This window comes from Sorex araneus, chromosome X, assembly GCF_027595985.1.
Source record: "Sorex araneus isolate mSorAra2 chromosome X, mSorAra2.pri, whole genome shotgun sequence".
NCBI lineage: Eukaryota > Metazoa > Chordata > Mammalia > Eulipotyphla > Soricidae > Sorex > Sorex araneus.
Window position 1 is genome coordinate 158,232,464 of NC_073313.1, and position 15,842 is coordinate 158,248,305.

The 15,842-nt window shown below is 58.7% G+C and overlaps 1 protein-coding gene across 1 annotated transcript; it reads left to right on the plus strand.

Moving 5' to 3' along the window:
* The first annotated feature begins 3,813 nt into the window (after positions 1 to 3,813).
* Positions 3,814 to 13,437, plus strand: GAL3ST2 (galactose-3-O-sulfotransferase 2). The gene is made up of 4 exons (XM_004620620.1): positions 3,814 to 3,842; positions 10,765 to 10,848; positions 11,570 to 11,834; positions 12,619 to 13,437. Exons 1-4 carry the CDS (start codon positions 3,814 to 3,816, stop codon positions 13,435 to 13,437), a joined length of 1,197 nt encoding a protein of 398 aa, XP_004620677.1.
* Positions 13,438 to 15,842: the final 2,405 nt, after the last annotated feature.

A 15,842-nucleotide genomic window follows, 5' to 3' on the forward strand; every position in this document is an offset into this window, starting at 1 on the left:
GCTGGGGGGAGCTTGGCCAGCAGGGTGTGGGGGCAGTCCAGGGACGCAGGAGGGTGCAGCACTGACTTCCTGTGTCTGCACTGGGGGCTCCAAGGGAGGGTCTGGGTCACATGACCCTGGGCGCGAAGGCCACACCCTAGCCCTGCCCTCTGGAGTAGGCTTCCCCTCTCCTGCCCTCCCCTGCTCAGCTCCTGGCCCTGCAGCACAGAGGTCGCCCTGCAGGGACGCCAAAGCCACCGGAAGTTTCCAAAATAGCTCCTGATGTAGCTTGCTTTCTTCTATTAAAGAACCGTGATTCACAAAGTTATCGATGGCTGAGTTTAGACATAAAGTGTTCTAGCACCAGTCCTACCTCCTGGTGTGGCTGTGTTTGTTGTTGGGCCACACTTGATGATGCTCAGGGGTTCTCCCGGCTCTGCACTCAGGAGTCACTCCTGGCGGTGCCCAGGGACCCTGTGGGATGCCGGGGGTCAGACCTGGCTGGGCTGCACGCAAGACAAACGCCCTCCCCGCTGTGCTGTAGCTCTGGCCCCAATCCTGGTTCTGCGATGGGTCTTCCCGAATGGGTCAGCTCATGGTAATCTGTCTCGAGGCCTGTCCCCACTGTCCTGTCCCCACTGACCTCTCCCCGCTGTCCTGTCTCCTGTCCTGTCCCCACTGACCTCTCTCGTGTCCTCTCCCCGCTTTCCTGTCCCCACTGTCCTGTCTCCTGTCCTGTCTCCTGTCCTGTCTTGTGTCCTCTCCCCGCTGTCCTGTCCCCACTGACCTGTCTCCTGTCCTGTCTTGTGTCCTCTCCCCGCTGTCCTGTCCCCACTGACCTGTCTCCTGTCCTGTCTCCTGTCCTGTCCCCTGTCCTCTCCCCGCTGTCCTGTCCCCACTGACCTGTCTCCTGTCCTGTCTCCTGTCCTGTCCCCACTGACCCGTCTCCTGTCCTGTCTCGTGTCCTCTCCCCGCTGTCCTGTCTCTTGTCCTGTCTCCTGTCCTCTCCCCGCTGTCCTGTCTGTAGGCCTCTCTGCCAACCCCACATGGGAGCAGGCGCTGGTGCTCCCAGGAAGCGAGCAGCACAGAGGTGCAGAGATGCTTTCTCCTGTGGGTGTGTGCTTGTCCTGCTCTCCGAGCCCCGCAGGCACGACCCTGGAGGCTTGGATTTGGCTTGTTCAGGAAGACTCAGGACCACCCTTCCAGAACCTTCCAGCCCAGTAGCCCTGGGCACTGGGAAGGGGCTCCTGTGGTCGATAGAAGCAGTACGAAATATTCATGGGTCCTTCTCAGAAGGTCGGTTATAAGAAGGGGAAGAAGAGGAGTTTGGGCTCGATGCCTGCAGGCTGGCGCGGGGCAGCATGTGTGGTACCACCCCCCATTCTCCCCCTGAGCCCTCCCCAGGCCTGGCAGGAGGGAGCACTTGGCACACTGCCCAGCACAGCCCAGGGTGTGAGCAGATCCAAGGGGGCAGCGGGGCCCTGCCTGACCCCGTCTCGGGGCAGGAGGTCCTGCTCCACCTCTCTGCCGAGAGCCTGGCGCCATGCCCCGTCCTCTCCCTGGGGCCCGTGTGCCCCTCGGGCTGAGCAGGGGCTACCGAGCAGCTCACAGGCCAACAGGGGGCCCGGGGCTGGGCACCCCGAGTGCCAGTGCCCTGTCCGCTCCCCCACAGTGGCCTGCAGGTGTCCCCCCATACACACTGTCGGCTCTTCAGGCTCCGGGGACCTTTGGTGGGGGACAGTGAGGGGCATGGCCAGTGGCAGAACAAGCCCTCCTGCTTGGGGGGCTGCCATGGGCCACTGAGTCAGGGGCTGAGAGCCAACCACAGGCCTCTGGGGGAGAGGTGGGCCGAGACAGGGCGCGTCCCCTTTAAAGGTGGAGCAGTGCCCCTGCGGCTCCCCGTGGAATGCGAGGGCGGGCGTGCCTGTGGACAGGTGCCCACTGCGGTCCTCCCTGTGCCATGGGCCGCGGGAGGCAGAGGTAAGCAGAGAAGGGACGGGGTGAGGAGGGAGGGTCTGCAGGGCGGCAGAGCCTCTCTGGGCCCATGTACACATCACCCTGGCCTCCCTGGTGCCCAGTCTGAGCACTCGACTGGCCAGGCTCCAGGGGCCCATGGCTCCTCCTGGACTGGCCAGCCAACCCCAGGGACCCAGGGAGATGCTGGCTCAAGGGGTTCAGCGGTGACTGACACCAAAGTTGTCACCCTTGGGGTCACTTCCAGGATGCCGGCTTGGACGGCCCACCCTATCCCGAGCCTTGGAGGCCTAATGCAGGGCAGAGGGGCTCCACGGTCTGAGATGGGCTCTTCACAGCAGGGACCTGGACCTCAGATGGGCTCCGGGAGTGTGTGAGGGGGCTGGGAGGGGCCAGGCCAGGGGACCAAACACAGCTGGGCTGAGCCAGCTGTCAGGTAAAATGCTCGCTTGTGTCAGGTAAAATGCTGCTTGTGGCCCGGCCTGGGGTCCCCGCCCATGTCCTCCCTACCCCTGCCCTCAGTGCCCTGTCCAGTGGGCACCTCCTGCACTGCCCATTGTGCCCTTTTGTCCTCTGCTGTAAGGTTGGTCCATCCTGGGTCTCTTCCACCCCAGCTGCGCCACTGAGTTCATGCCTCACTGACCCTCGTCTTGCCCTGGCCGCCCCCTCTGTGCTCTGGCAGCTACTCCAGCCAGGAGTGGGGGCTGCAGTGTGGCCCCGAGTGAGGCCTGGCCCCGGGACACGCTACCCTGAGCTGCCCATCACCGTGTCAACATGGGTGGTAAATGGACAGTCAGAACTTCCTGGTGCAGAGCTGCCTGCCGGGACCCACGGGTGAGTGGAACAAAGCTGGCCTCCCAGGGATTACCAGCCCCACCCTGGCCCACAGAAGCCGCATCTGGCCCAGGGGTGACCCCAGAAGCAGAGGAATTCCCCGGCTTCAGCAGGCAGCCCTGGGCCAGAGCCAGGACCAGAAGTCTCCGGGGGCTGCAGCACTGGGGCCACTTGGTTGTGGGGGCAGCGGACAGGAGCACCCCCAGATGACTGTGTACATGTCCAGCAGAGCCTGTCCGGCAGAGGCTGGGGCTGACTCAGCCTTGGCAGGCTCCCAGGCCTGAGTGACCAGGGTTGTCTCCTGCCCTGGGCTGAGGACTGTTCCCACTCCCGGTGAGACAGTGTGGACATTGGTCCCCGGCGTGCACCTGGGGCATCGTCCTGCCCTGTGCACTGAGGCGTGTCCTGAACTGTGCCCAGGAACCCTGAACCTGGAGATGCCCGCTGCTCACCCCAAGCCCTGTGCTCCCCAGGCAGGGGTCTGATTTGGGCTCACCCAGGCCCCTCCTCCTGTCTGGCTGACCAGCACAGAAGCCAGATGGAGTCAGACTGCATTCAGCTGTACAGCTCTGAGAGGGATGGGGGGCTGGGGGATGTGGCTGCAGGGCAGGGGGTGAGGGGTGTGGGGCTCAGGGCAGCTGGGGTGCAGACTTGCTCCATGGGAAATGAGCTTTGTTGTGCCAACTCCGTGCCCCCTCCTTCCACTAATCCCTCATGGGAACAGTCATGCCTTTGTCTGACGGCTCAGGGGCATGCCTCGGACCCTGGGGTTCTAGGTGGGGCGGCCCTGGAGGCACCTGAGAGCCTCAGCGTGAGGTACCCAGGTCCTGCCCAGAAGCCTCAGGGGAGGTCTGAACAGGATGTGGAGGCTGAGGATTGGGGCGTGGATTTACACCTGAGCTGCAGGTGAGTTTCTGGCACATCAGGTTCTGCCCAGGGCCACACCCAGCCCAGTGCCTGTGGCCTGGGGCCACCGGAGAGCCAGCAGTGGTCGCGGGTCAGTGTGGCTGCAGATCGCCTGCCAGCATGCTGCCCTTGCTGGGGGGCACACAGAGGTGAGCTGGGTGTGGGTGCCCAGGAGTCCCCTGGCAGCAGTGGCCTCCTGCTCTTCAGCAGGAAGTGCTTAGACGCGGACGTTCCGGGTGCCGGGGCTCCAGGGCAGACCCCTTTGCATCCTGCCCAGGCTCGGGCTGGTCTGGTGCCAGATGCGTGTTGCTGGGGTCTGGCCCTGTGGTTATCCTGCTGGGCTCTCAGGTGCTGCCCAGCTCAGCTGAGTCCACAGTCAGGCGGGCCTGACCAGGCACCGCTGCAGGGACCTGGGGTGGAGGATGGGATCATACCTGCTAGGGACAGTGACACTGGATCCCTGAGGGTGCCCGGGGGGGTTGGTGGCTTCTCGGTCTGGATCTGAGAAGTGGTGGCTGTACACTGCATTTCACCGCCTGGCTCTGTGGAAGCTCTGAGGAGAGGCCAGGCCTGGCCCTGTCAGGTGAGGACACCCAGGGGGGCAGCCAAGGGAGCTCAGGGGTGCTGTCTGAGAGGCAGGAAGCACTGATGTCCTCCTCCCTGGGGACACTGTGGTCCAGACTACGGAGGTGGCATCAGGCTGACCGGGGGTCACTGCCAGGGGCCCTAGGATTGCAGTGTCCGGAACCACTGCAGCTGCCAGCAGGACTGTGTGACAAGAAGATGAGACAGTGTGATGTGGAGACAGGACTGTATGTGACATGGAGATGGGACTGTGTGTGACGTGGAGGCAGGTAGTGTGTGTGTTCACAAAGTGTGGGCACGCACCATGTGTGTTCGGTGATCATGAACCACCTCCCCACCCCTGCCTGCCAACCCTGATGGACGCATAAGGAGGGAACAGGGCCGCCAGGCTGCTGGTTTATTCCAATCTCTGGTCTCACTCTCTGTGCCCCAAGCTAGTCTCCCCCCGTCTCATATTCCCATCTCCCCTCACTGTCGCACAGCCTTAGTTATAGAGAACAGTCACCAAAGGGTTGGGGGCAGCAGTTACACTCAGGTGAGATAGCACAACCAACATATGTAAAGCCCTTCCTTCCGGGAAGCTCTTCTAGGACAATATCTCATCCTGCTAGATCTGCTCAGGGCGGGATCCCTTCTAAGGCATATTACTTTCCCTTTCCTTAGTCAGTATTCATCGAAACAATCAAGCTTACTTCTTTTTTTTTTTTGGTTTCATTTTGTTTGTTGGGTCACACCTGGTCGATGCACAGGGGTTACTTCTGGCTCATGCACTCAGGAGTTACCCTTGGCAATGCTCGGGGGACCATATAGGATGCTGAGTATCAAACCCAGGTCAGCTGAGTGCAAGGCAAACGCCCTACCTGCTGTGCTACTGCTCCAGTCCCTCAAGTTGACTTCTTAATAATATTTTTAGTCATTTTGTATGGACACAGTAAGAGATTTACCAAGCTTAAAGGGTGGCTCTCCTGGGGACATCTCACTATAGATTCCAGACTACAGTCCTCAGGCCAGATTAACCCTCCCTAACCCCAGCAGGGTCCTTGTCTAGTCATTTCTCTTTGGGTCATGACAGAATTCGTCCACAACTGTGCTCTTAACTTAAAAGTTTTATGGTGCGTGGCCTGTCCCATTTCAATGCCAGGTTAGCTCACAGCTTGCCCTGAATCCATTCAGTCCCTTCATTGGGACCTTGCTTTTGGGGTGCTAGGAACTAAAGGCAACTGAGGCTTAAGTCCAGTAAATATGACAGGTTCCAAAGAATAATTATTCAGAGTCAATTAACTCCCGTTATAAAAGTTACTTATTAACTGTCACAAAAGTTACTTATTAGCTGTCTTCTTGTGTCTGTATATAAAAGGCATTGATCTAGAGTAAAACTATGCAGAGACATAAGGGAGAGAGGAAAGCAATATTTCACTTCACATACAAAACCCAGAGTCCTTAGAAGGATCTGACCTCACAAGTCACAGGGTCTGGCTTGGGGATATAGGTGGTTAACAGACAGGGGAGCAGAGCACAGAGGAGAAGCTAAAGGTAAACACAGAGGAATGGGAGTGCCCTGGGCACACTGTGATGGGTGTGACCCAGAAAACCGAAGCTCCCTGTGGCAAGGGAGAGAGGACAGAGGAGAAAGGACGAGTCGATGTTACCCTATAGTAGTGTGCGACTTGGAGATGGAAGTGAGAGTGGAGAGGGGCAGTGTAACGTGGGCCGTGTGATGGTTCGGGGGGACAGTGCGGTGTGTGGTGTGGAGATGGGCAGTGTGTGATGTGGATGAGACAGTGGGGTGTGGAAGTTGGGAGGAGTGTGTGTGGGCAGTTAAGACGGTGATGGGGAAACAGAACAGTGTCCGACAGGGGGACGGACTGTGTGGCCTGGAGAAGGGATGGTGCTTGCTGGGTGCATAGGAGAGACTGGGATCCCCGAGCACTTGCTCTGATGTAAAAAACTAAGGCTCGCCGAGGGGCGCGAGCACTCGCGGGCTCTCCGGGCGGCTCTGTCTCACTGCCTGCGTTCGGTGCCCCGGAACCGCGGTGTGTGCTGTCGGTCAAGGGCAGGCGACGGAAGGAAGAAGGAAGAAGGCCAAACTGGTTGCTTGATCAGTTTATTTCATTCTCTCTCCCTGCTTCTCTCCCGGCTCTCGGTCTCTCTCTGGATCTGTGGATCTGGCCCCCGTGGATCTGGCCCCCAACCCACTCTTACAGCCTAGTTAAATCTCCACAGCATGAGGGGGTTGGGGCATACCCATAGGTGTGGTCACCATCAATAGGGTTGAGGTTCCTTTTCCTTAGGGGATGCTTCTCCTAGGACTTAATTCTCTTTCAGCAGGAGGATCCACCCAAGGGCGGAGTCCCATGAGTTTCTCTTCTCCTCAGCCAGCAAACATATAAGAATTCATAATATTAATTATTTTATATAGACACAATAAGAGATGCATTAAAGCTTATAGAATTGCTCTCCTGGGGCCATCTCAATCTCAGACTACAGTGCTCAGGCCAGATCAGTCTTTCCTATCCCTGGCAGGGTCCTAGTCTCATAATTACTATTGGATCATGACAGCATTTGTCTATGATCAAGCTCTTAACTTATAGTTAAGAATTAGGCACTTTGGCCAGGCCCATCTCGATGCCAGGGTAGCACATAACTCACCGCTTGCCCTGGATCCTTCTTGTCCCACGTCGGGGACCCTGCTTTGGGGTGCTAGGAACTGAGGGCAACTGAGGCTTAAGTGGAGAAAGCAGATGCCCGGGAGGGAATAATATTCAAGGCCAATTAATTCCCAAGTTATAAAAACATAACATTGTCTTCTTGTGTCTATACAAAACACTCTGAGACTGGGCAGGTCGGTTCTGAGAAACTAGCGTCTCTGCTGCCTGACACAGGACTGGGCCTGGGCTGCAAAGGTCCCCAAACCCGCACAGCTCCCGGAGCTGAGACCAGCAGTGCTGAGCAAGCGGGGCTTTGAGAGCCAAGGACACAGGGACCAGAGAAGGAGGCTCACGGGTGCAGAGGGCAGTGTGAGGACTTTGGGCCTCTGCACCCGGGATCCTCCAGAGCAGGGCCTGTCCCTGCAGCCCCACCCCAGCTGACCCGTGGATGTGCCAGGCTTGTCCCACTCACACAGGTGCTCCTGGAAGCCCACCAATGCTGGCACCTCTCCCAGAGTCCCTGGGCTGAGCTGGGATGTCGGGTACACCTCCCCTTCCCCAACAAACTCAAAACTGTGACACGGAAGGAGCTGAGTCCTCCTGTGCAGGAGGAGAGGGGGCAGGCAGGAGATCAGCAGCAGTCAGATGTCCACACCCAGGTCTGCCATCCCTGCCTCTCCTGCCTGGGACAGGGAGATGTCAGTGGCACTCATGGGTGGCTTATGTGAGGCGGGGAGGAGAGACAGTCACTCTTTCCCAATCCACCTCTGCCACCGAGACCCAGCTGGACGGCTAGAACTAGTCCCTAGAAGGAAGCAGTAGTAAAATACCTAAAAACCATAAAATATGGGACAGAAGAAGAATAAAGGTGTCAACTCTATTTTTAAGCTAACCAGTTATTTCTTTATTATCTCTAGTCTTTTAAGCAATTTGAATTTCAGACTCTGTATTATTCAGTTTTAAAATAATATTTAGTTATTTTAAATAAAAATGGTATTTCATATGTATTAGTATAGATGTTTAATGTCACTTGCTAGATGCAACGTTTAGCCAAATCAGGATAAGTTTATATTTATTTTCCTTTGAGAATGAGTCATATCCAAGTTCTTCATTTTGTTCCATAAATTTGTGTTGTATATCAGATATACAAAAAAAAAAAGTCTACAATAAGCCCCTGCTCGGCACAGGCCTGAGCCCGCCAGCCCCACCAGGTGGCCATCAAGCCACACCTGGCGTCCGCTTGACCTTCTCGGCACAGGAGTTAATCCTCACCACCCAGTTTCTCCGGGAGCCACGGACTCAGGTTGGGATGAGGAATTGCTCTTTGCAGGAAAGGAAAGTCAGCCCTGGGCCTTCCCCAGTGTTATCGGGTTCTCGTCTTACCTCGCAGGAAAGAATTTCAGGAGTAGATAAGCATTGAAATAGAACAGATTTTATTTAGAGGTTCTTGAAGGTGTGAAGGACAGGGAGAGAGAGAGAGAAGGAGAGAGAGAGAGAGGGATAGAGAGAGAGGAGAGAGGAGAGAGAGAGGAGAGAGTGGAGAGGTGAGAGAGTGGAGAGGAGAGAGAGTGGAGAGGAGAGAGAGGAGAGTGGAGAGAGAGGAGAGAGAGGGAGAGTGAAGAGGAGAGAGGGAGAGGGAGAGGAGTGAGAGAAGAGAGGAGAGAAGAGAGGAGAGAGAAGAGAGAAGAGAGGAGAGAGGAGAGTGGAGAGGAAAGAGAGGAGAGAGAGGGAGAAGGAGAGGAGAGAGAGGGAGAGGGAGAGGAGAGAGAGAAGAGAGGAGAGAAGAGAGAAGAGAGGAGAGAGAGAGAGGAGAGAAGGGAGAGGAGAGAGGGACAGGGAGAGAAGACAGAGGGCTGAACTCCCATGGTTAATCGGATTAAGGGAGGGGTCTGAGGGTTTCGAGGCTTTTCCTTCAGGCCCCCTTTCCACGTGGAGGGGTCCAGTCTCAGGGTCCACTGCTGAAGGCCTTATCAGGTCTTGTTTTCTGTACCCACAAGGTGGGTCAACCTTAGAACTTTCCTTCCCAGGAATTTCATTGTCCTAGAAGTTTCCTTGCCACGGAGCCTTTCCCTGTCTGCCTGCCTATGTCTGGGGCGGCTGCACAGGGCCAGGGTCAGGTCAGGACTGAGGTTCACTGCTCACACCTCCCAGAGGCCTTGTAGGTGAGAGACCCTCACTGACGTTGCCCTCTAGGAGGTGCTGGATCCCTGAGGCTCTAGGGACTGCCAGGGCCACGGTCCCCACCCTGAGCCTCCACCGGACCAGCGGCTCTGGCCACATGGGGTGGGAGTGGGGGAGGCATCTTGCTCTGTCCAGTGTGTCCGCGGTGCAGCTCGGCTACTGAGGCCTGTTCTTTCACATGGGCGTGTGACCCTCAGTGTGAACTGCCCTGTGGCCAGGCAGAGATCAGGCTGCAAACGCCCGTCCTCTGATGTTTTTGTTAGTCCTGGGCTGGACAGCTGCGCTTTTCCCCGAAACAGCTGCTGGAACTCCCCCCCCACACACTGGAAACCCCACCCATCCCGGCCCCGCAGCCTCCCTATCCTAGCTTGTGTGCCTCTCATCAGGGACCTCCGCTCCACCTCCGCCAGAAGCAGAGCCTGGCGGAGCCCACCCCAGACACCAGAGACCACCTTGGAGCCAGTCCAGGAGGTGGCTGAACATGAAGTATGAGGCCCTTTGGGATTTCTCCCTGTGAGCAGGAGAGGAGGGAGGGGAGCACGGCCTCCTGACCTCACTGAGCCACAGAGCTAGGCCAAGGAAGTAGTTTGCCGTCCAGCGCATGGTGAGATTTGGGTTCCCCCCACAACCATACGCTTACAAAACTATTTTAGAAGCTCAACTGTTTAAACTTTGTTTTCAATTTCTAATTTAAAAAAATAGCTTTACCTGGACAGGAGATATAGTTCAGAGGGTAAGGCCTCTGAATTTGCCTTGCACGTGGCCAACCTGTTCATCCCCCAGCATCTCCTGTGGTCCCCTAAACACTTCCAGGAGTGATCCCTGAGTGCAGAGGCAGGAGTAACACGAAGCATTTTGGGAGTGGTCCCCAAATGAAGAATAAATGAATAAAATTATTACCCCCCCAGCTCTATTGACATGTAATTTACACACCGAACAGATCAGCCTTTAAAGTCACTGGGAGATACCCAGAGGGCCCGAGCTGCTTTGCATACGGGGTCCTAGATTTAACACTGAGCTGGGTATCCCCACCCACTCCTCCAAACCGCAAGGTTCTTCTGGAGAAATCAGCTTCTGGGGCGACATGCCCAGGTGGAGAAGCCCCCAAGCTTGATGCCTGCCCCCACTAGTGCCCCGACGTGGCGTTGGTGGGATGGTGCAAAGGGGAAGCCTCTCCTAGGAGGTCTCTGTTCTAATTGCAGTGGAAGAACCCCAGGCCACAGGACCACCACAGAAGTTAAAGTGGGATGTCCAGTAGACAGTTGGGGGTGGGGCTTGTGAGGAGGTGGGAGGAAGAGGGGGCAGGTGTGGACCGGGGTCAAGCAGAAGGTGGGGTGGGGACAGGCATGGTGAGAAGACTGGGCGAGCACTGGGCTGGATTCCAACAGGGATGGCCCCTCACCACGTGATGTCTTTGTGTGTTCCAGGGGACAGGGGAGTCCGTGCTGTGCTGGAAATGTGGACAGACCTGCACACCCCTCCTCTCCCTCTCCAGGCCTCCGTGCAGTGCCCTGGTCTATACAGGGAGGGCAGGAGCCCCTGTCATCCAGGCCTTTGGGGTGGGCTGAACATCCCGTCCCAGGCCACGTCCTTGACGGGTGAGGGCATCTTCTAGGGTGTCCTCCTGTACCCACCTGCTGACTACTCCTTCCCACAGGTGCTTCTGGGCTGTCCTCCTCCTGGCCCTGACCATCCTGCTACTGGCCTGCTTCCTGCATATGGACGTGGGGCTGCTTGTGCCGTAAGTCCCAGGCAAGGGACCCCAACACACCCTCTCCTGCCCTCCCCTGGGTGGCCCTCCGGGGACAGGGCCTGTTCCCCCCTGCAAGAGGAGATGGGTCCTTTTCTTTCGGAACTCCATGGGGTTCAGGAGCCCTGCCAGACCCAGGGGACATGGGCCCTGTGGAGGCTGGGGTGGGGTTTCTGCAGAGCTGCTCTGGGAGGTCACGACCCCAACTCCCCTGCTGCGGGGCAGTCCAGGGTCCACATATGGTCCAGATCTTGAGCAGGCAGGACCAGACCTTGAGCCACTCTCTGGTTGGATGGCCACAGGTGGACCCTGGGTCCCACCATCCTCTGTGCCTGCCCTGACCTTGGGTCTTGACCCCGTCATCCCAGGTCACCCTCACGGGGAAACAGGACTCCAGACAGAAGCCACAGCTGGGTCGGTGCCCTCCGGGGCTCAGGTTGCTCACACGGGTGCTGAGTGCTGCCAGACTGGCCAGTCCCGAGTGAGAAGAGCCCAGACATGGCCCAGGTCACAGTGCTGGGAGCTGGGAGAGGGACTGAGGGGCAGGTGCCACAGTGGCACTCAGCTAGGGCGAGGGCCGCTGGGTCATGCAGCTGAATGGAGCAGGTTCTGGCATTGCTAGGCCACTCAGAGGGGTCGCTGGTGTAGGCTGGGGTCTCTCTGGGTGTTCCCTGGCGCTCCTGTGCTGACCCTGGCTGTGTTCTGCCCCCAGCCTGCTTGAGGACCAGAACCAGGGCCCACCCATCACCAACATCATGTTCCTTAAGACGCACAAGACAGCCAGCAGCACGGTGCTCAACATCCTCTACCGATTCGCAGAGACACACAACCTGTCTGTGGCCCTTCCTGCTGGCTCGAGCTACCACCTGGGCTACCCTTTTTTCTTCCTAGCGCGCTATGTGGAGGGCGTGACGCCCCACGGGCCCCCGAGCCGCTTCAACATCATGTGCAACCACCTCCGCTTTTACCCGCCCGAGGTGCGAGGACTGTCAGCTGGGAGATTTGGTGCTGGACAGGATGGCGGGCTGCCCACGGGGTGCGTGGGCGGGTAAGGCCACGCAACGGGGCCAAGACCCCCCGGAGGACTGGGGCCACACAGTGCTGCTGCATGGGCAGGTCCCCCAATGGGGTGGGGCTTGCTGCAAGAGAGGAGCTCGGATGGGAGGAGGGGCGGGGCCACCATGGGGCGGGGCTCTGGTGGAGGGGCGGGGTCACCATGGGCGTGGCTCTGTTGAGGGGCGGGCTATTGAAGGGGCGGGACCATACTCCAGGCAGGGATGAGGGGCTGCTTTTCATGGTAGGGTGGGGCAGCTGTGGGCAGCTGGTGAGACCAGGCTGGGGAAAGCATCATGGAGATTCGGGAGACCAGAACAAGGCTGGAGGGTGTGCAGACTGGAAGGAGCCTGGCTGGTGGCTGGTGGGGACGGTGGGGACGACCCTTCGGGCCTCCTCCAGCAGCGTCTGCCATGGGCTTGGGCACCCTCCCCCTGTGGTGCCACGCCACTGTCCCTACCGTGACCCTGTGGCATGGCTGGCCCTCGGCCCGCGCTGCTCTTCACGTAGCACGGTTCCCGTGATCCTGGCCTCTGGCAGGGAGCCGGTGACCGGCCAGGTGCTGTGGTGCGGCAGGTGGAGAGGAGTCGGGGCCCAGCGCAGCGGGCGGGGTCGGTCGAGGGTGCTGGGGCGTGGCGCGGGCGCGGAGGACAGAAGACCACCGGAGTCTGCAGGCTCACCTGCCCCCTTCATCTTGCCTCCAAGCAGGTGCAGAAGGTGATGCACCGCGACACTTTCTACTTCTCCATCCTCAGGAACCCCGTGTCCCAGCTAGAGTCCTCCTTCACCTACTACCACCGCTCCGTGCCGGCCTTTCGCCACGTGGCCAGCCTGGACGCCTTCCTGGAGGCGCCGCACACCTTCTACAACGCCAGCGCGGGGCTGCTCAACGCACACGCGCGCAACAACATGTGGTTCGACCTGGGCTTCGACCCCGACGCCCCCGCGCACGAGGAGGGCTACGTGCGCACGCGCCTGGCCGAGGTGGAGCGGCGCTTCCAGCTGGTGCTCATCTCCGAGCACTTCGACGAGTCCGTGGTGCTGCTGCGGCACCTGCTGCGCTGGCGGCTGGACGACGTGGTGGCCTTCCGCGTGAACGCGCGCAGTCCCGGCTCGGTGGCGCGCCTGTCCCCCGAGAGCCGCGCGCGCGCGCGCCGCTGGTGCGCCCTGGACTGGCGCCTGTACCAGCACTTCAACCGCACGCTCTGGGCGCGCGCGCTCTCCGAGCTCGGCCCGCGCCGCCTGCGCGCCGACGTGGAGCGGCTGCGCGCGCGGCGCCGCCAGCTCGCAGAGCTGTGCCTGCTCGGGGGCGCGGCCCAGAACCACACGTCGGTCGCAGACTGGCACCTGCGCCCCTACCAGTCGGGAGAAGCGCACATCCAGGGCTTCGCCCTCCGACCGGGCTTGGACAATGCCACGCAGCGCCTGTGCCAGAGGATGGCCATGCCCGAGCTCCAGTACATGGCCCATTTGTACAACCTGCAGTTCCCGGAGAAGCCCCCCAAGAGGGTCGACCTTTCCGTTTAGAGGTGCCCCTTCCAGCACCTCTATAGGGATCCTGGGGAAAAGCGGGGACCGGACTCTTCAGAGCAGACCTGCCCTGTGACCCACTGTCTCTCAGGCAGCCTCTGTGGAGAGGCCCCTCACCCCGGACTTCGGTGCTCCTGGGCTGAGAGCCGGGCCGGAACTGGAGCTGGAGGGACGTGAGTTGTCAGCACCAAGCGCCAGCCGTCCCTCTGCCCAGGCGCAGCAGTTGTGTCCTGGCGCGGCCCTTCAGCACAGCCCAGGCCCCCCAGCGGCACCCCGAGTTGGCTGGCAGGCAGAAACCGGGAGCTGCGGCTAGTGGAGGGCCTGTAGAGCAGGTTAGATAAGAGTTTATTAGACCAGTGCGCTAGCCAGAGCACCCTATGGGACTGACCACTAGGGTCCAGGGAAGGAGAAAGAAAACAGTTCAAGTTGAACTCAGAGGGGTTCACCCCGTGCCTGTGCCAGGCACCCGTTTGTGGTTCCAGAGAGGAACTGATGGTGTGACCCTGGATGCTCAGGGGCCCAGCAGATAGAGTGGGGCACTCCCAGCTGGTGAAACAATAAATCACTCTCAGCCTAGAGGCTCAGTTGGCCTGTGGACCCAGAACTGGGGTCTGTTTCCACGTGTCACAGCTCTCATCCCAGAAGACCCCACAGCCGGGCCCACTTCCTCCAGCTCTTAGGAGTGGCCAGTGGGGGTTCCTGTGGGGTGTGAGAATAGTGGTCAAAATCAGGAGGAGCCCAGAGGAAGTCGGACAAAACTATAAGGGAGAAGGAGGAGACCACCTGAATGCAGGGGTTGTGTATGAGGGTGGGAGACAGCCCCTCAGACTTTCAGAGGGCTTGAAACCTCCACTGCCTTGACAGCTGGCCTCTTGTTCTACCTTGGACAAGGCGTGCACCCTGGAGGCCCACCTGGGGGGTTCAGACACACGGCTGGGTGCTGGTGCACAGTCTGGTGTGACTGTGATGAGCCCAGACCTGGGGACGGAGGAGGGAGTCAGGGGGCCCCTTCATGGATTGGGCAGGTGTCCTGGGGGAGGGGAGCCAGATCCTGTTCCCACCCACCTCTCCCTTTCACCACAGACCCCTGGGCTTGTCTCTGGGCACTGCTGTTCCGGGGACTTCTCTGTGTGCCCAGCAGCTGCAGGGCAGAGGTCACAGAAGTGACATGGACACAGCCTTCCTGTGAGCCCTGCCCTATCTTCCCTGCCCTCCTGGGCTGGTGCAGGGTCCTGCAAGTGGCCCTAGGGCCTCCTCAGATCCCTGTGACCCTCATCAGGTTCCAAGGACGGGAACCCCACAGCGCCTGCCCTGTCTCTGCAGATGCCCTGCTGTCCTCCCTTCCCCAGAGTCTGCTGTTCCAGATGAAGTGCTCGCAGCAGAAACTCTGGGCTCTCCCTGACTACTCTGCATACTGCTGGGGGGTGGTGGTGGGGACTGTGTCCCTGTTGTGCCGTGAAACATGTTCTGTGGTGTCAGAGGCTGAGCCCAAGGTTTCAAAGAAGCAGGAAGTGGAAGGAGGCAGGACTCCCACATGAGGGGATGAGTACTGGAGAGCCTCTGGGGTTTGTAGGTTCTCGCCACAATAAAACTGATGGGGCCTCGGGGCTGGAGTGATAGCACAGAGGGTATGGCGTTTGCCTTGCACGCGGCCGACCCGGGTTCAAATCCCAGCATCCCATATGGTCCCCTGAGCACCGCCAGGGGTGATTCCTGAGTGCATGAGCCAGGATTGACCCCTGTGCATTGCTGGGTGTGACCCAAAAAGCAAAAAAAAAAAACCAAAACCAAACAAAAACTGATGGGGCCTTGAAGCTGGAGCCCAGTGGGGAGGGCGTTTGCTTTTCACGCGGCCGACCTGGGTTCTAATCCCAGCATCCCATATGGTCCCCTGAGCACCGCTAGGGGTAATTCCTGAGTGAAGAGCCAGGAGTAACCCCTGTGCATCGCCGGGTGTGACCCAAAAACCAAAAAAACAAAACCAAAAAAAACTGATGGGACCAATACTCTGGCTGGTGATGCTGTTTTCTCTTAGGGAATCACTAAACTACGGTGCCTTGATAAGACTTGAGGAATACGTGGGACATCTCGTTAGTTCACAGTGTGGCTCCAGGTATATTTTGTTAGCCAAAGCCTTGAGAAACTGAAGTCTCTGTGAGTACATCAGAAGACCTTGGGAATTGGTGGCCTCTGCCTGAGAAGGCAGGGGGCCTTCGATTTCAGAGCAGGGTGGATTTTAAGGTATTGGGTGGTTTAACTATGACTTGGGGCATCCCAGCAGTGCTCACACTCAGATGTTCTGTCAGACAGACTGTACCACCAAATATGTACAAGAGTTTGTTAAGGTGGTTTGGCCAATAGAGAAAACTGTCATAGTTGAAATATAATTTAGTCATTGATAA

Bases quoted from the DNA above. Each gene is read 5' to 3' on its own strand.
- GAL3ST2 (XM_004620620.1), top strand. From the start codon at position 3,814: ATGCTGCCCTTGCTGGGGGGCACACAGAG. The intron at 3,843-10,764 runs GTGAGCTGGGTG...TCCTTCCCACAG, and splicing joins TTGCTGGGGGGCACACAGAG to GTGCTTCTGGGCTGTCCTCC. The intron at 10,849-11,569 runs GTAAGTCCCAGG...TTCTGCCCCCAG, and splicing joins GACGTGGGGCTGCTTGTGCC to CCTGCTTGAGGACCAGAACC.